Source organism: Puma concolor, chromosome E1 (assembly GCF_028749965.1).
Source record: "Puma concolor isolate L17-30 chromosome E1, mPumCon1.1.hap2, whole genome shotgun sequence".
Taxonomy (NCBI): Eukaryota; Metazoa; Chordata; class Mammalia; order Carnivora; family Felidae; genus Puma; species Puma concolor.
Window position 1 is genome coordinate 35,271,996 of NC_141680.1, and position 19,091 is coordinate 35,291,086.

At 46.4% G+C, this 19,091-nt stretch overlaps 1 protein-coding gene across 2 annotated transcripts in view; it reads left to right on the forward strand.

Annotated features, from left to right (window-relative positions):
* Positions 1-8,443: 8,443 nt before the first annotated feature.
* Positions 8,444-19,091, forward strand: part of CA10 (carbonic anhydrase 10 (inactive)) — a 489,815-nt gene continuing 479,167 nt past the window's right edge. Inside the window, exons 1-2 of one of the 2 annotated variants that reach the window (XM_086686946.1) lie at positions 8,444-8,583; positions 9,480-10,112. In XM_086686946.1, coding sequence (XP_086543072.1) covers positions 10,052-10,112 — 61 coding nt within the window. In that variant the 5' untranslated portion in view covers positions 8,444-8,583; positions 9,480-10,051. Of the gene's footprint in view, positions 8,584-9,476; positions 10,113-19,091 lie in introns of both variants that reach the window. The other variant, XM_086686947.1, reaches the window with a different exon arrangement.

Below are 19,091 nucleotides of genomic sequence, written 5' to 3' on the forward strand. Positions count from 1 at the left end.
TCTTTGAGAGTGGCACTCACATTCTGCTTTATTAGGGGCCCAGTTCTCTTTCTTTGGTTAGTGAGGACTATTGAACAAGCTAATTCAATTAGTTATTGATGAGCGGAATGCAAGAATCCAAAAATTATTATGGCAACACCTCCAAACGTTACCACTGCCGCCTTCTGAAATTCACTTACAGGAGAGGAGAAAATAGGACTCATTCCACTCATTTTCTCTCTAATGAAAAACCGGAAATGAAGAGGGTACGATGAAAATCTGTGTCCTGTTTTGTAGGTAGGAGAGTGAGAAACAGCCACCAGGAACTCCTATTTTCTTACGAGAGAAATTAGTGACATGAAGTGAATGCTCTCTTTTTTAATAGTTGATCATTTAAAGCACACTGAAGATCTCATTCGCATCCATTTAAAATCCATTTTCCTAAAAATAACTTAAGGGAGATGAAAAGGAAATATGTTTGCACATGTGATATTTTTATGTTCTTTCCCCTCCCAAGAGGAATTTCAACGTAAGGTAACATCAGCTCATAAGGGTCTTAAAAGATTCATTAAGAGAAAGTATTCAAGTCGATGAGATGAAAACCATCGCTGGGTTATAAGTTTATGTGACATTTGCTACAATCTTGATATGTTACAGTCCCTGACAAAGGCATGTTTACATCTTTGTAACAAAAGCTCTAGTCTTACAACCCTCTTTGGTCTCAAGTGTTGTTAACTCTGCGGTAGGGTTATGGCTACTCATATCTCTCCTGTTCTGCTTGGCAGGAAGTTCTTTTTGTTTTAATGAGTTTTCTCCTCTGTCCAGCAGCAGAGAACAGACACAGAGCTTGGTGGGTTCCCTACCATGGCAATCCAGCTCCTGCTTTATTAAATCCACGCAGTCGTATCAGGAAGAAAAAAAATATATCTGTTGCTGAAGTTGGCTGAAAATCGAGAAATTCCATGTGCAGGAGAAGGAAACAAGGGAGATGTGGAGACCCCTTACAGCAAGGTCTCCTCTGTGTTGATTTAAAAATGGGATTCTTTTGGGGCGCCTGTGTGGCTCAGTCAGTTGAGCATCTGACTTCGGCTCAGGTCATGACCTTACGGTCGTGTGACATGTGGCCTGTGTCAGGCTCTGTGCTGACAGCTCAGAGCCTAGAGCCTCCTTCAGATTCTGTGTCTCCTCCTCTCTCTGCCCCTCCCGTGCTCAGGCTCTGTCTCTCTCTGTCTCTCAATAATAAATAAACTTTAAAAAAATCTAAAAAAAAACAGAAATGGAATTCTTTTCAGAATCTTCCAGTTGTAGTATTCCTCAATATCAAACATTTTCAATGCTTTGAAGAAAAGGGCACAAGCATTTGATGTCTAATACTGTTGAGGGGGGCAGGTCTGTTTTCCCAAGAGTGACTGTAGTGCTGGTGAGTGCCTACCCAGGACTGAGGGCGTGCCCAAGACATGGCTCTTTAAAGAAGTGTGTGTGGAAGAAACACAGGCTTGAAGCACTTAACCTTGAGGCATCTCACTTAAGCACGAAAGACCCCACATGAGGCCCCTGACAATGGGAGACGGTGTCTGGCTGCTGAAGAGACAGAGCAAGGGCTATAGCTTGGGGAGGGAAGACTCCTTCAGATTTACTCTTGACCTGAGCCTCCAAATATTTGGGGCGGGTCTATCTGCCACCCTCATTATTCGTAGCTTTTTCTAACAAATAAATGGGACATAAGACTCTCTAATTCAGCCTGTAGAAAATGCTGAGTAGTGAACCAGAACGTGGTTTTCAAGGGCAAACTAAAAAGCGAAACTTAATACTTATAATTTTAATGCTAATCATTGGGGAGGCGATGGGAAAAAATATCTTGGCAAATAATTTAAAAACCTAATGCATTAGTTGCTAACTCCAAAATTATACAAGCTGAGATAGGAGCATACTGTTGTTCTAATTGAAGCCTTTCTTTAAACCTTAGAACGATTATGAAGCTAAAATCCTCTATATTGATCTATAACTGCTACCTGAAGTTACTGCAGCTGGCTTAAGAAGACGAGAGAAGTCGTATTGGTATGACACTTCACCAGAAAGCATTTAATGTAAAAAAAATACACGTGTACACACACACACGTACACACACAGGACACACACACACACACACACAAATGACAGGGTGGAGTGGAAAGTCCATTGGACAGAAAGCAGCAGAAAATCCAGGAAAAGCATCTTCCACGGAGTTGTATGGATTTGGATAATCTATTTATCTTCTGTGTTTCCGCTGCTGCAGTGCGTTACTTAGTAACAACAGAAATGGTGGGCATGGTAGGTTGTTGGAGAAGGTCATCGAGAGGACATGGCTTCTAGCTGCCCTTCAAAGCGGGACCAGGCAATCAGAGACTCCTCATCCTGTCCCCTGTCCTTGGCTCATGTGCTCTGTCTACAGATCCTATCGTAGGAGCTGTTTCAAGGAGAGAGTAAGATGCTGTTGAGACCTTCTGTACTGAACACGTGACTGAATCTGGTTAAGGCCTCTCTATAAACTTTTAGGATTCTGGATGGGTGCAGAGGTCTATTCAGCTTGCTGCCACAAGATGAGCCTCATGTGTAAGTTCCCTTACTCATCAAACCTGCCACCTACTGGTCCAGAGTGCTCTGCCCCTTTAGTTTCCCCTTGCCCTCTGTGTACGGGACCAGTTTGCAAACCAATGAAGGTTTAAAAATAAATAATTAGGAAGGCTGGAGTCAAGTTCTAACTCTGCCTCTGTTTCTGCTTATATTTGAACTTGGACACCTTAACCCCTTCATCTTCTCACCCTGAAATTAAGGGGTTAGATCATGTCAAGAATTTTATTAGTGTGCACTCGAAATGGACTGTAAAACATCTACCATCAAATCCGTGACAAAAATGCAAGAAAGTATGGAGCTATTTAAATCAACAAATAAACCTATTCAATTCTCCAGCAATCATTGACAAAGTTCCTGCTGTTTCTTCATTGCAAACAAGTCTTCCGTGTGTAAGAGCCTGAGTTCAGGAGATTGGATATGTAAGAGAAATTCACACTGATGAAAAGAGAAAAGGTATAGAATGGGTTTCACTGACTTCCAAAATGATGCCCAAATCATTGGCCAAAATGCCATCCAGTTAGGGTGTATCATCCCTAGTTACTGTTCATCTGCCTAAAGTTAAGTGCCAAATAAGGCATAATGTTTGATAGGAATAAAATGTCTGCTATCTCCTTTGAAAACATAAAATTCCTTTATGTTGGTCACAAATTACAAAAAGGAATGAGAAGAAATCCTAGTTACAAAATATCCTGCACACTGGTGGTAACAAACCTGTTATCCAGCCTGATGTCAAAGAGAGGAAGATGTTGACCTGTTTTCCTGTGGTATATGCCATCTTAACATCGTCACATTCTGTGTCCAGAGAGGTGAACTGCATCCACTCAAACACATCAACACCTCCTCCCGATTGACTCATTTATAGAGAACAAGGTCTCATACCAACGCCTTGGTCTCATACCAACCCACATGAACTCGCCGTTGAAAAACATAGGTATATTACTGAATGGTATTGAAAAGTGTCAAGCTTTTCTTTTATTTCAATTACTTCCTGAGAGGCTCCATTGATCTACATTTGGCACTTTTCATGTGACCCAAATATCTACCTTTTTGTGGTTTGCAGACTAATGCACCCCCACCCCCACCCCCACCTAATCCCTAGAATCCACAAGTATGTTACCTTATATGGCAGAAGAGATTCTCTAGATGCCCTTCAGTGAAGGGTTTTGAGATGGAGAGACAACCCTGCGTTATGTAAGTGGGCCCACCCAGTGTAACCACAAGAGTCCTTAGAAGGAAAACAGGGAATAAAGACGAAAGCAGAGATTGGAGTAAAGCCATTGCTGAAAAGAAACCACGAGCCAAGGAATGCACATGACCTCTTGAACCTGGAAAAGGCAAGGAATGGGGTCCTCTTCTTGAGCCTCCAGAAAGAACACAGTCCTGCAGACACCTTGATTATAGCCCCAGAAGACTCATTTCAGACTTCTGACCTTCAGAACCACGGGATAAAAAGTGTGTGTTTTAAGCCACTAAGTTTATCCTAATTTATCACAACAGAAACAGGACACTAACATACTGCTTCATGGCCTCAACCTGCCCACTGGAGAGCAGAGTCCTGCCCCCCACCCCTTTTCAGGTCTCCCCCTAACTCTTAAAGAGTCCCTGAGGGGATAAGGCATCTCTGCTCACAATCCATGTTATCACCAGGCTCTTTACCACCACCCACATAGCTCTCTGGTCTGCCAATGGGCTGCTCTTTGTGTCACTGTCCATCACACTCTGCAGTTTGGGGTACCACCAAGAGTTTGCTTCTGCTTCTGATACCATCTCCATATTGGTTTTGGAATGGCTGCATTGGGTGTTGGCACAGAGATTTTCCCACACAACGTTATCATGTTCATCAATAGTCATCTGAAGGGATAGCAGAAAGGGAAAACATTCAGAGACTAACTTTTAATTGGTTACTAGATATGACTGCTCTCAGATAACAGAATTACATGCCAATCTTACTGGTTTTGCTCCTGGTATGTTCATGCCTTACCAAAAGGCTTCCTCCCCAGGTAGCTCGTAGCCTGTGTCTCAGTGGCAGAATGCAATTTCCCATCACCGTTAAACATGCTCCTGAATGTACAGACTCCTTTGCCTCTCATACTAACTCTGAAGAAAAGGATTCCTTGGTCAACTCACTCTAAGACGCATCTCCTAAGTTTTCATTTCTGCTCCAAGATCTGCCTTTCTCCAGGAATGACTGAATGAATGATTTCCATTGCCTTTAAGGGAATACTCCCCACTTAATTCACGGAGAGTTTATCCTATGTTCCCAAGAGGATGATTTCATGACATCATATTCCAATACCTGTAAAACAAAGATACAGATACAGTGTCAGAACCACCACTTTACCTAATAGCTTCCAAACTAAAGAAAGAAAAACTCCTTTAACTTTTAACATTTCACAAAGTCTGAGCAATTTGGTAGTAAGTAACAATTCACATAGAACAATAACAACACACTAAGGATGAGTTCCAAGCCTAGCCCAGCCATGGTTTATTAAATGTATCTATTTATGATTATTTATGATTACAGTCTCTGACTTACGTTTGCAAAAGTGAATCATCCATCTGGATGGATAATCTTGAGATTTAATTGACATAAAATCAACTGCACATGTTTAAAGTGCACAATTTGATAACTTTTGACATATCTATACACCCATAAACCACCAACACAGTTAAGATACTGATCATATCCATTACTCTAAAAAGTTTCCTTTTTATCCTTTGTAACCCCACCCTCCTGACCCTCTCCATTCCTCCACCCCTCTTAGGCAACCACTATTCTTTCCAAGTTAGATGTGGGATGGAGACCAGTGAAATAGTGAGCCCATTGTGCCCGAACGCAGGTTCACTGAGACAGATGGACCTGCTTTGGCTTCTAATACGGATGTCCAGACTCTGGGGAATGTGCCTTAATGGTTATCATGCTCCTCAAAATTTTACCAATCAGGTAAGTCACTCTTCTTTCTATGGGGTTGACAAAAAGAGAGCATGGGCAAAGAATCCAAAGGATTTCAATATTGTCTTTTCCTGGGGAGAATTGTAATCCACTGCTTTCCATGGGAAACCGGAACTGGCCCCCACAACTGGGCTTAGCGAAGACTTTCTGTTATATGTGTAACATATTGGCACTGAATTCATAGGGAAGAAATGTAGAGCAGGACAGAGACAAAAGACGAAGGCAGATATACAGGACAGAGATTCTTTGTCCTTATCAGATATGGGCACAAGCTCATTAAAATATGAAAAAAAAACCTTGTGAATTAATATTCCTAGCTACATAGACTTATTTTTTCATTTCTTTTGTTTTATAGACTAAAAAAATAAACAGTTCAGTAAAGAGTGAAGACAGAAGGTTCCTACTTAGTAGTGCATGCTTTTTTTGAGTTATCTTCTGGATTAACATGGAGATTTTCTTAAAAAGACATACAGGTTAAGCCTAGAAATGACTAAAAAAAGGTTTTTTTTTTCTTCTAGGAAATGAGAATATTGAAACTAAATGTTGAGGAACCGTTGTGTTCAGAGCTATCTTCCAAGTGTGGAGAACAGAATCGGCAGTTAGCAGGCTCTTGGATTCTTTCATTAGAAATGCCTTTGATTACCTCTAAATCCCAGTGATCTGGTCTTTCTCTCAATTCTACAGTAGTGAAGTTCTCAACTGCATAAGATGCCATTACATTTCACCCCGCCTTTGTTTAATTTCTAGCTGTGTCTAGTGAGGGCTCCTGCTTTACCTAAATACAAAATAAGCTCCCCAGGATGATACTTTTCATTTTGCAGAGAGAGCATGAAGGGAGTTGGTGGGGCATGTCCTCTGAGTTTGAAATGCCTGTAGAAATGCCTCTACACTACCAATTAATAACTGTGACACCTTGGGCAAATAACTACTCTGGGGCTCTCTTTCATCATCTGTAAAATGGAAGTAATAATGATATTTCTCTCATATAGATGTAATGACAAAAGGATTTGGCAATACATGACACATAGCAAAAAAAAATTGATGCGTGCCACCATTTTTATTTAAATACTATCAAATGAATTGATTTTTTTTTTTTTTTATTGAAAGGACTTGGTGGCAGAGCATAGATTAACTATTCCTTGAGAGTACAGAAGGTCGGTGCACAAGTTGAAAAGGGGGGGGGGTTAAGTATTATTTTACTGGCATTGGCTCTTAAGGCAAAATGTAGAATATGGCCTGTAAGCATTCTGAAAGAAAGGTTTATGGATTTTTCAATTAGGAAACTCCAGCATCTCGCCACAGTGCTTGCCACGTATAAGGCGCTCGCTTAATATATGCACAATTCATTAATAAATAAATGGGTCGTGGTATAAAAATCCAGGCGCCCCGCTTCTGCTTCCAGAGAGAGGTCTCCTGCTGGCAGCCAATTCCACTCCCAAGTGCAGAAGGTCAGTCACTGCCCATGTTTCCAAACCCTGCTAGGGTGGGATTTCTTCATCTTTGGCAAACTGCTTTCCTCTCTTTCCCTTCAAAAATCTCTTTTCGCGCGGTCGACTTTCAAGGCACGGAGACAAACATCCCCCACATATTTCCCAAATGTGCTAATTCCCACTATCTCAGGTTCTTTAAATGTGACTTCCCCGCCGAGCCTCGAAGCCCTCCCCCCCCCCCCCCCCCCCCCCCCACGTAAGAATCTTGGACTTTCTTCATCTGGGCCGGGATTTTCCATGTGCTGACCACCTCAAGTCCTTGGCCGTCACCGGAGAACAGATCCTTTGGCCACACCTCCTTGTTCAAGTCAGCCGGCGGTTCCTTTTGCCAATCCCCAGAGGTAGCAGGGCTACGCAACTCCCCAAGTCTGTCCAACCCAGGCAGCCCAGGCTGTTCGGCTCCGCTCCCTCCCACCCCTACCCCTACCCCCACCTCCACGCCTACCACTCCGCAAAAAGACCCGCCAGACTCCAGGGCAGTTGAAGTCGGTTCAAGAAGCCTGGAGCGCCGCAGTGTTACTCCTTTGGCTCCAACCCTGCCCGCCCTCCCATGCCACACAGCCTGCAAGCCTCCCTAAATTGACTCTGTGCGGAGGCACGGTACCCTCTTTCCCTCTCCTGCTCCCTCTCCACTCCTCCGCCCTTTCTGCGGTGAGTAGACCGAGACTCACACGGAAATGGCTTCTAAACACGAAAAATTAAAAAGTGCAAAAAATACCCTGCGGGTTACGTGTGTGTTTGTGTTTGTTGTGTGTGTCCATCCGCGCTTGTGCAAAATCTCCAAACGTCACAGTTTGCAATCCGGACAAGTGCGCCGAGAAATCCGAGATCTTTCCAGGGATTCCCCTCCCCTGCCCTCCTCTTCTCCAGCTCTCCCAAAGAGGTAGGTCTGGGGCTTTCTCTACCCGCTGCTGCGGCGAGAGAGGCGATGCAAATGTGCTACAATTTTTCTTTTCTTCTCTCGCTCCCAGCCCTCTTCTCGGGCGAACAGTCCCGAGCGCAGGGTTTCCTCCCAATTCCCCCGCATCTGCATTCCAAGCGGCCGCCCGGACGCACGTCCTTCCCCGGGTCGCGGCGAGTCGTTCTGCGCACCCGCGGCCTCGGGCCTGGGCCTCGGCCTCGGCCGCGGCGGTGGGTGGTGCTCACGCCGCCCCCACCTTCCCCCCGGGACTCGGAAAGCCGCGCGCTGGGCGTGTGTGCGCGCGCGCGCGCGGCTTTGGTGGGGAAATCTCCTTCGGTGGAAGCAGCTGAGTATCGCTGGCAGAGAGTATTCTGGAGCCCAGCAAAAGCCTCCAAAGCACTTGAGCTTCCCGAAAGAAAAGCAGACTAAAAAAAAACGAAAAGAAGGGAAGCCGGCTCCCCTCAAGCCCGGGTTTCCAATAGTCTCGGATCCGCCCGGAGCTGAGCGGAGGCGCAGTTTGGCGGCGGCCACTGCTCGCACCCGGACTTGGAAAGACGGTTTTTCCCCCTTCGGGGAGGAGGGAGGTGAGGGACTTGCGGGCGAGAGTTGCACCTGGTCTAGGAACGTACAGAGAGGAGAACTCTGGGGTAAGTAGTGTTCTGGCACTGGAGCGGAAAGGGGGAAGGAGGAGGGGGGGCAGGAGAGGGACGAGCGGGAGAGGGCAGGGAATGAATTATGCAAAAAAAAAAAAAAAAAAAAAAAAATCCCCACTATTCCGCAGCAGGGGGAGAGCGCATCACAGCGCCCCGGCTGAGTCCCGCCCGGGTCTCCCGCGCCCCAGCGGCGGGCGCGAAGTTCTTTCCAAGGAGATGAGAAACTCCCAGTCCTGGTGGGCGACCGAGCGGCCGGGGCCCAGGCGCCTCCGCGCTGGCCCGCGGCTCCGACGCCCAGCCTTCGCCTCCTCCTTATGGCCGCGCTAAGCCTGGGCTCCCCAGCCCGGCCTCCTGCCTCCGCCCCCGGGCGCCGGGCGGCTGGGCTGCGGCGGGGGCTGGCGGCGGCGGCGGCGGGGACGCTCACCTGGCCGGGCCGCCCCCTCCTCCCCCTCCTCCCGCCCCACCTGCCCTCCTCCTCCCCTCCGTATCGGGCAGCGTCGGGCTCCGTAGGCGAGGAAATAACGACCCCTGCAGTTGCATTGCGGAAAATCGCGGCGGCGGCGGCGGCGGCGGTGCTGGTTGCGGGCGATGGAAGCGAGGCAACGGGGGTTCCGGGGAGCCTAGGAAAATAGCAGAGGGACCGAAAGCGCGCGCGCGACGTGGGGAGCCCGCGGGCCCCCGACGCGCCCGGGTCCCCGGCTCCCCGCCTTCGGCGCTTGGCGCCCTGGATGCGCCGCCCGAGCCGGACTCGGAGGCGGCGGGCTGCGCGCGACTTGGGGAGCAGGGAGGGTCGGCGGAGCCTGCCGGCGGTTTCGGGCAATAATTCCTGCCTCTCTTTCTCTGTCTCCCTGTCTGCGGTGGCGTCTCCTCCCCCCGCCCCCCGGAAGCAGGAGGAGAGCGGCCCCGGAGCGCGGCAGCCGGCCTCTGACCATGCCCCGGTGAGGGGGGCGGACTTCGAGGGCAACTTGTCGCGGACTGCCTGGGCTTAGCCAGCGAGCTGCGAGCGCCGGGGGCCCGGAACTGTGCAGCGCGGCCCGGCGGGGGGCTATCGTCTATGTCTTCTTGGGGCGCCAGGCGGATCGGGGTCTCGTTTTTGCAGGAAGAGCCCGGCGCTGGTGGCTTCAGGTGGCTGCCGCCGCCGCTGCTAGTGCTGTTTCCGCCTCTCGTGCGAGGAGGAGCGGAGACCGGCGATCGGGGAGACCTCCGGGGCAGCGAGGCATCGGACATGTGTCAGCACATCTGGGGCGCACATCCGTCGAGCCCGAGGGGAGATTTGCCGGAACAATTCAAACTGCGATATTGATCTTGGGGGTGACTGTCCCTGGCCGGCTGTCGGGTGGGAGTGCGAGTGTGCGCTCGCTCGCAAGTGTGTGCGTGTTTGTATGTGTGTGTGCCGTGTCGGGCTCTCCCCTTCCCCCCCTGTTTTCCCGTCGAGTGATGCACTTGGAATGAGAATCAGAGGATGGAAATAGTCTGGGAGGTGCTTTTTCTTCTTCAAGCCAATTTCATCGTCTGCATATCAGGTATGGGACGCGCTGGAACCCCTGGCGGGTTGGGGTTCTGTTGTGCTGTTGGGAACGTGTGGGATTTTATTGTGTGTAGGCGCTCAAGTAGCCTCGCGGGGTGGGAGGGGAAGGGGGGGTGGCAGAGATCCTTTCAGTTCTGAGGGTTTGCTGCCTTGAGAATGAAAAACCTTCTAAGCCCAAGGGTGTGTGTGTGTGTGTGTGTGTGTGAGAGAGAGAGAGAGAGAGAGAGAGAGAGAGAGAGAGAGAGAGATGGTTATTATCTGTTAGGAGTTCTGGAACATAGAAGGGGTGGGGGATGAGAAACAAGAGGCAGATGGGTGTTGATTTTCAACGGCTTTCCTGCTGAGAACTCTGGCCCCCAAATCTGAGCCTTGGCAACCCCCACCCCCATCCCCTGGCTTTCAAAGTTCCCAAACTCGGAGGTTCCAGGCAGGCAAAATGGACGCAGAGCCCTGCCCTGGTATCTAGGCACTTTCAAGAGACTGCGGGAGGATGCGGGACTGGAGAGTGCCACCAGCAGGGACGAGAGGGATGTGGAGGTCCTCCGTGCCTTCCCCAAGCACATCAGAACTGGTGGTCTAAAACATGCTAGCATGCCATGCTCCACATCAAGTAAAAGCCAAGCCTGCCTGAAACGACACTCTGTGGGAAATACCACTCTAGACGGTAGCCTTTCCTAATTCCCAGTGGAATGGTAGCTCAGCCTCACTGACCTGAGGCCACTTATGTCAGTCTGTGGTTTCAGGAGTTGATGAGGTGAATCGGGTAGGGTTTGTGCCTGCCTGCCTGTGTGTCTGCGTGTTGGAGGGGATTCTGATTTCCAAGCAGTGTCTTTGTTGGTGCAGGGAGTTGGCTGTGTGGAGGGGAGCCATGAGAAAAAGCCCCAGGATCGGCAGTATTTCCCAGTTCGGTTCAGTGTCTCCTCCCACTGAGAGTGTCTACCCCATTTCCCCTCACACCGGTCATTAAAGTGCCTAGGGTAGGACCCATTCCCAGCGCTCCCCTCAGCCTGCATTCCCTCTGCAGAATTGGGGGCTCGGCCAACTTCCCGCTGAAGCCACCAAAAGAGGAGAACAGGAACCTTGCCCCTGTGAGCAGACAGGTTTGAGCAGCGCTGAGGTGGAGGGACCTGTTTCCTGCATCTTCCCTGGCCCAGCCAATCCCCACCCTCTAAGCTAGTTCTGGTTCTGGATCTTCAAAATCCTTGTCTGTGCACACCCTGGACCTCGTTCCAAATACCACTGCTCAGTGTCAACTTTCTCTTCCTAGGGCAGGAATGGGGAATCTTGAATTCAGAATCATTCTGTTTGGGGCTTTGCCACCAAACTAAGGATTTTGCCTCTGTAATACTTTAGAGACAAGAAAGAGTACCCTGGGACCACCCCAAATCCTCTAGTGGGACCTGTTTTACCCCATTCTGCGTCTGAAAGGAAACATTCCCTGGTGACTTGTAAGGGCTGATATCAGTCATATGTCTAGGAATGGACTGGATGGCACCTTAGAAGACCACAGTTTACGTCTTTCTCTTCTACATGTCTATTCCAAACTCTCTCGTTCCTTAATATTTCACTAGTTAGAAAATAGCCTTTCCTTACCTTTCTTCACCGTCATAAATAATTTGCAAAGCAGAGAAGCCAACTGAGTCCCTTTAAGGTTTACAAAGGGTTAACACCCATTGAGGCTCTGGACCCCCCACAGTCCTTTGTCTCCCACCCCTACCCTGCATTTATTTGGTCAGGCCATTACAAAGGAACCCTTTGAGAATGGGTCTGTTCTTAGCTTCCAAAAGCGGCACTAGTGGGCTCCTTATCACAGCTGCACTTGACTTGGTGTATCAGTAACTAAATTATATAAATGCAAGTATTAGGAAGGGGTTATTTCCTTTTTTTTTTTTTAATTTTTTTTTTCAACATTTATTTATTTTTGGGACAGAGAGAGACAGAGCATGAACAGGGGAGGGGCAGAGAGAGAGGGAGACACAGAATCGGAAACAGGCTCCAGGCTCTGACCCATCAGCCCAGAGCCTGACACGGGGCTCGAACTCCCGGACCGCGAGATCGTGACCTGGCTGAAGTCGGACGCTTAACCGACTGCGCCACCCAGGCGCCCCAGGAAGGGGTTATTTCCAACCCAGAAGAGGTGCTATGGAGTATGTGGCCTTTCACATGTATTTACTAAATGATCATCATTGCTACGTAACGAGAGGATAAAAGTGTAAGCAAAATTGCCAGCTATTAGCTAAACATAGAAAACTAGGTTAGCGTTCCAAATGCCTAGTTAGGCTCTGCATTAATTTGCACTGTATGAAGACATTAATGTTGCAGAGTTGCAACATTATGGACTCTACATTTACACATCCATAAACTTAATTTTCAAAGACTGTACTTTCTCCAGGGCCAAGGTGGCCTCCCTCCTAAAACAACTACACGTTCAGTGGTATCCATGTACGTCCTAATTCTGATTAATAATATAATTATGACTCACAGTTGCCACAGTTTAGCAGCCTTAAGAGGTATAGGTATACAGTGCACTAAGGTTGAATAATTGCGGCTCAGGGAGAGTTTAGTGGGTCTTTCATTTCTGTTTCCATGATTTGCAGTTTTAATTTACTCACGACTGAGCTTTTACCAAAAGGAACATAACCCTCTGATCATAGAACCTACTACATCTTAAATTTAAAAAAAAATTTAAAAAACAAGGCACCTCTCTTCTATCTTGGGATGAATTACCCTACCCAGTAAATGGGTACTAATTCTTCCTGAGTCACCAGGCATCCGTGATGGATGCATTGGTGGGGTGGACTTCATGACTAGAAAAGGTCAGCAAAAATCTGGAGTGTAAACACTTTACAGAAGGAACATTTTGGTGGTAGGTCTGGCCTATAGTGACTGCATTTCACTTGGTAGCCTTGACTTTCAGGAACACTCTGGTGCTTAGTGCTTTGTTAACCAAAGATTCCTACCCTCTCCCTCCCCATTCCCCAAATTAAGTGTACCCAAGGCATTTTTTTTGCCTGGGCCTGAGTGGCTATATTTGTTAAAATACAGAGCCCTGGCTTTCGTTGTATTTGATGGCTCTGCACTCATCACTTGGTTGTGATGAAGCTGTCAACAGAGGGGACTGGGGGTCCACTTGACCAGGCTTAACTAACTGCTGGGGCTGTAGCATGTGTACCTTCCGTTTGAGAGAGCATTTCAATTTTGGCTACTAAAAGGACAGCACAGCTAGGTTTAAGAGGGAATGCCACGAGTTCTGTTCCACATCAGACTCAGATGTCATTTTCCCAAAAGTGTAAGGCAGCGAAAATCTGTGAAGAGGAATGAAGGGGGGGGGGGGGGGAAGAGAGAGAGAGGGAGAGGGAGGGAGGGGGGAAGAGAGAGGGAGAGAGAGAACCAGGATGTTTTTTTTTCTATGTTAGCAAGAGCACCATTCCAATCTTACAAAAGCAGCTCAGATCAGCGAGAATGAATGCTTAGCAGCGCCAGGAGAGAATTTCCAGGTCCAAAGACAGCTGTCGGATTTAATTTCCACAACACATCCTACGTGCCTCTATGTAACTTTACTTTTTTGTCAGTTTATTCATAATGATAGCAATAGCAATTAAAATTATGTGGTGCTTTCACGGGTATTATATAATATTGCACATATTTTAATTCATCTAAGAATTTGTAGGGTAGTTTTATAGATGAGGCAGCCAAAGCCCACAGCAGTTCAGCGTGGAGGGGTCACACCCAGGTCTGAGTCAGAATTCAGTATTTCATTTCTTTTGGGATCAGAGTTCTTGTAAATGTTTTTTTGTAAGTGTTTTTTATTGCGAGGTCTCCAGAGTGAAAGAATGAATTATGTGAAATGGATGTGAGTTAGAGAGTTTGGAAGTGAAGGTTTAGTGTGATTGCGGTTCAGGACTAGAAATCAGGTAGCATTTGAGTTGTATATGACTGTCAGTCAAACAGTGGATACTACTACCTGGGTTTGCCACCTGCACCTGGTGGTCAGCAGTCCCTATAAGCAAGGAATATTTCATACGTTCTTTTCCTAATTGGAAAATTAAAATGGCTCAACTTCTGTGTCTTTATGTGTGGAAAGGGGATCATAGTACCTACCCCACCCCTTCGTGACATGGATTATAACGTATTCAGTGATTTTCACTTAGCACGGTATCTGAGGCACAGGAAGCTTGCAGTAATAGAATTAGTTTTTTTCTCCCTCCAAATCAGGCATTGCACAGGTTTGTGAGGCCAGGAAAGAACAGAGCCTTTACCTTCCTTCCTTCAACTTGTTTAAAAGCAAAAGAACATCATGAGCAAGCGAATTTTTTAACACTGAGTATGAATCCTACTTTCAAGGAGGCCTTGGCTTCACAACTTTGAAACGTCTCTTCACTTTCTCATATAAACGAGGTTGGTAGTATTGGGCTTTGGTGCATATTATGAGTAAAACCCACTTTATCTCTTTGAGCCCAGTACTCAGGTGAGGCTTGGAAAGTTTAATAAATCACCTGGGAACAACGGAGTACTTATTACCCAGGGGGCCATAAGCCTCTTTCTGCTTGTAAATTATAACTCTGTATAAACCCAGCTTTAAAGTGCTTCCAAAATGGCAAACTACGTATGCCGTCAATAGGACTTGAAAGAGAACATTCCGTTACACACAAAAAGAGCCCCACCCCAACAAAGACTACTTATCTGATGATGTTATTGGCAATATGGTTTCTGTAAATGCAGTTTGCCATTTTGATGTCCTATAGCCCAGTCCCTGACAGATACCATCATCACAGATGGGACTTTCTTGTCCGTGAGATGAGAGTCTTTCTGAGTAATATAAAACCCCTGGGGGAAAGAGAAGTGTCAATGTGGACAGTCATTTTCTTGGGTGGGGAGGAGAGAGGGTTTGATTTGCCATCTTTGGCCATCAGCACCTAACACCTCAACTTTTCACCTTGATTAAGCATTGCATATGTAGCTCTGGGGTTTAGGTCAGGAAGAGATAGATCCAGGTTCCATAAATGTGTATGGTGGCAAGCCTTCATACAAAGAGTATAGAAATTAGAAGACCCACTCTGCAGTCAGACTCTTCCTTAATTACTTCTTTGGGTGAGTGTCTTAGCCTCTTAGAGTCTCAGTTTCCTCTTCTGTAACATGGAAGTAATATCCTCTTTGCCCGTTTCAAGGAATTGTTGAGGGAAACATCAGAGGGTGATCCTGAATGTTCTTTGTGTTATGTAAATGTAAAGTACCTGTATCGTTACTGTATTATGGAATGATCCATGCTTAAGGTATAGTTAGAAAGTCAAAGTTGAGGTACATACACATAATGTAGAGTGATGTAAAATGATAAGAATAATGCTTGACTGCTAAGATAGAAGAACAAAGTTGTAATGCACAAAGTGTATAGTGATACAAAAACATTAAGAATAATGCCTTGTTGTTTGCTAATGGACATACATGCTGCAGAAGAGAGAAGTCCGGATGCAAAGGAAAAGGAGGATATTAGATAAATGTTGGAGGTTGGAGAGAAGGGATGGAGGGGACCACATCATCCAAAGGAGAGGAGAAGGAATGAGTGATGTAGAGTGAAGACAGTCCCAGTTGGAATAAAAAGTTCACTTTTATGGCAAGTTGGGATGAGCTCACATTGGGAGCTATTGAATTGAGAGAATGTAGAGTGCCTTCAGATATTTAATTACTTCATGATTTTTATTTTTATTTTATTTTATTTTATTTTATTTTTTTTCAATGTTTTTATTTATTTTTGGGACAGAGAGAGACAGAGCATGAACGGGGGAAGGGCAGAGAGAGAGGGAGACACAGAATCGGAAACAGGCTCCAGGCTCCGAGCCATCAGCCCAGAGCCTGACGCGGGGCTCGAACTCACGGACCGCGAGATCGTGACCTGGCTGAAGTCGGACGCTTAACCGACTGCGCCACCCAGGCGCCCCGATTTTTATTTTTTTTATTATGGATCTTGGCATGCCTTCAATGGACTGAACTTGGTTAAAATTTGTGTGAAATCCTGACATTTCTTTGGGTTGTAAGTCTGTGTTGCAAGTCTCCAGCCACTGCTGCACTTTGCATGGTTTGTAGCCTATTTGGGATTGTAGATGGTTGAGTTTGGGGAGACTGCAGCTTTCTCGTCTGTAAAATGGTTGATTCCCCAAGGTTGTTTATCCTACAGTGTAATTGTCACTTACTATTTGTAAAATGCCAACATGGTGTCCGGAATACATTTACCGTGGGCCAAGTGACACCTGTCAAAGGGGAGTAAGTGTAGGCCTTGGAACGAAGAGAGGCTTGTACATAATAATCCTCCCTTTGGCATTCTCTCCCTGTGTGTGGTCTTAGAGAACATCTTTAAGCTCTCGGAGCCTCTGTAAAATCTATAAAATGAGGATTGGAAAAAAATATGCTTAAGATCCTGCCCTGGTGCCTAACATGTAGTGGTCACTCAGTGAACTAGAGCTACTCCTGTAAAATCACCATTGGCATCAATAACTTGTCACTTGTTATTGACACCTTGCACCTGTGCATGTAAATTCCAGTGAACAACTCAGTCATTTCTTTAGTGTTCAGCAAAACAGGGTTGCCAGCTAGCTTTGTGTCAGGCATAGGAATCACAAAAATGAACAACACCTGGTCCTTAGTACTTACAAGATGGTACCTGCCAGGGGATAGAGTTGGGCACAAAGTGCTGTGGGAGTGTAAAGAAGGACCAGTTAACTCTTGTTGGTGGATGCCAGTGGGGGAGGGAAGGATTCATAGAGGAGAAGACATTTGGATAAGGCTGGAAGAATACATGAGATTTCAAAAGAATAGGAAGGAGAAGGCACGCAAGGAGGCAAGGATAGTCTGTCAAAAAAACCCAACAAAGTATCAGAAGTGCTTCGAACTGGGCATGGGGAGTGGCTGGGCCGGAGTAAGTGACTAGAGACAGGGCTGGAAGAATAACCTGGGGCCAGTGTGAAGGGGGCTTGAAAGCCAAGATAAGAAGTTTAGACTTTATCTTTTGTTATGAGGAGCTAAAGTGGAGGTAAGGAAAAGGACATAAAAAAGGTTTATGTGCAATTCTTTTTAAACTTTGATCGCGATAAGCAATAACTTAGAAACCCCATTCCTTGTCTTCTTGTCAGCCTTTATTCTTGCTCACAAAACCCATTTAAGAAATACTGGTCTAATAGATCAATTAGGCCATTAATGGAACATTCTGAGTGACAGACCTTAAAAAAGAAAAAAAGTCAGTTGTCCTATCTGTTATGGACCTGATTTACCCTAATCTTTGAGATTTGGTATTTTCATGTGGAGCAAATGCAAATGTCTCCAATTTTGTACTTGAATAACAATGATAACATTAACAGTGATGGCTTTAACATTAGAGGCAGGCTAAGAGAAGTGAATCATCCGTGCACGCTTTTGTGCTGTTGAAGATCGTGCACCAAGCAATAGATTCTCTAGTTGACATGAAACGGATGCTTGACGCACTGCAAAGCATTTTCTAGCCGTTTTCCCTTATTCCACTCTGCACTCCTACTTCCAATAGACTCTGTTCACTTGGGAGGGTATCCTCATGGCCCACTAAATTATATACCCATTTTACCCTCTCGAAGGTCCAGTTACCGTAGAGCAAGTATAGAGACCTAAAACGAAATGGCTTCCTTTGTCCACTTAATCACTCAGCATTTATGGAGGGTGCACTATGTGTGAGGTCCTGGGGATCCTACAGGAATGAGTCAGACATGGACCTTTCCCTCCAGCAATTCACAATCCAGTAAGAGACCAATTTAAAGAATATTAGTAGTTACAGCAGAATCTGATAAGTATTGAGAAGGGACATCTGACTCATTCTGGGGGTGGGAGGGAGGGAGGAAAGGAGTGTTAAACGATTCTTGGGCCGAGTCTCGAGAATGGAAGATTTTTGCCGACTGACCAGGAGGAGTGTAACGGGGGGAAGGGTGATCACGGGAAAGAGCATTTGCAAAGGCAGGAGTATTAGATAAGACGCGATGAATGCAGGGGCTGTCAAGAGGTCAATACGGCAACCACTAGAGAGTGGGGTGTGATGGATGAGGTTGAGATAGAGGAGGTTGGGGAGATAGGATTCCAATAACAGTAACACCTTGCAAGCAAAAATTGTCAGTGAAAACCACCCTTGCGCCTCTCAGTGCAGGGGAGGCGTCCTTTAAAGGCCCAAGAAGTAGCTCTAGCTTACATCTTTCTTTTCATTAGGAACAGATGAGTCAGGGTTAAAGCTTTGAACCCGCTCTGCTTCATTTGGCCCAGATCACTGGTTATTTTCCAGTGTCACCTGTAGTTCCAGGTGGCTTCCCAGAAGCTTTTGAAATAAGCCAGATATACATTGCAGAATTTATCTCCTGACTTAGTTTGCCCCCATGTGTTTCTACCCTAGGAAAAAGCCAGAACCCACTGGCTGACTCTGGAGTGGGCAGTATGCTAATTGTCATCTTATCGTCTTTGATAATCGAGTCTTCCCTCTATACCTTTTTGCGGTTTTCTGTCTCATAAAACCCTACACAAAGCTTTAGAGGATTTCCGTCGTGCGGGGGTTGGGGTGGGGAGCTGTAAGTGGTAAGAGATGGTCCACGATTGACTTTTTAAGAGAGCCATAATTGCTTTTTATTAGCAGGATTGGGCTGGTAATGGGGTAGCCAGTGTTTGGGCTTGATTACATTTGCATTAAGGTACCATCAGGATGGCAGTGGAGAGATTATCCGTGGCTGTGAAGGAGACAGCCTGCAAGTGCCTTTTCCTCCTCATGTGGGAGAGTTGTGACCTTTGTCACAGTAAATGCGGAATTAATCTTTAACTTTGTCCAATGCTTCATGCCCCGTGGCTGAAGGGGCTGGCGGTAGGAAATGAAGCCTGTGACTTTCAGGTGAAGTTTTCCAGAGCCAAGTCCCGCTGGTTTCACAACACATTTGGCAGCAGTGCTAGAATTGGAATAAACACACTTACTGAAGGATAT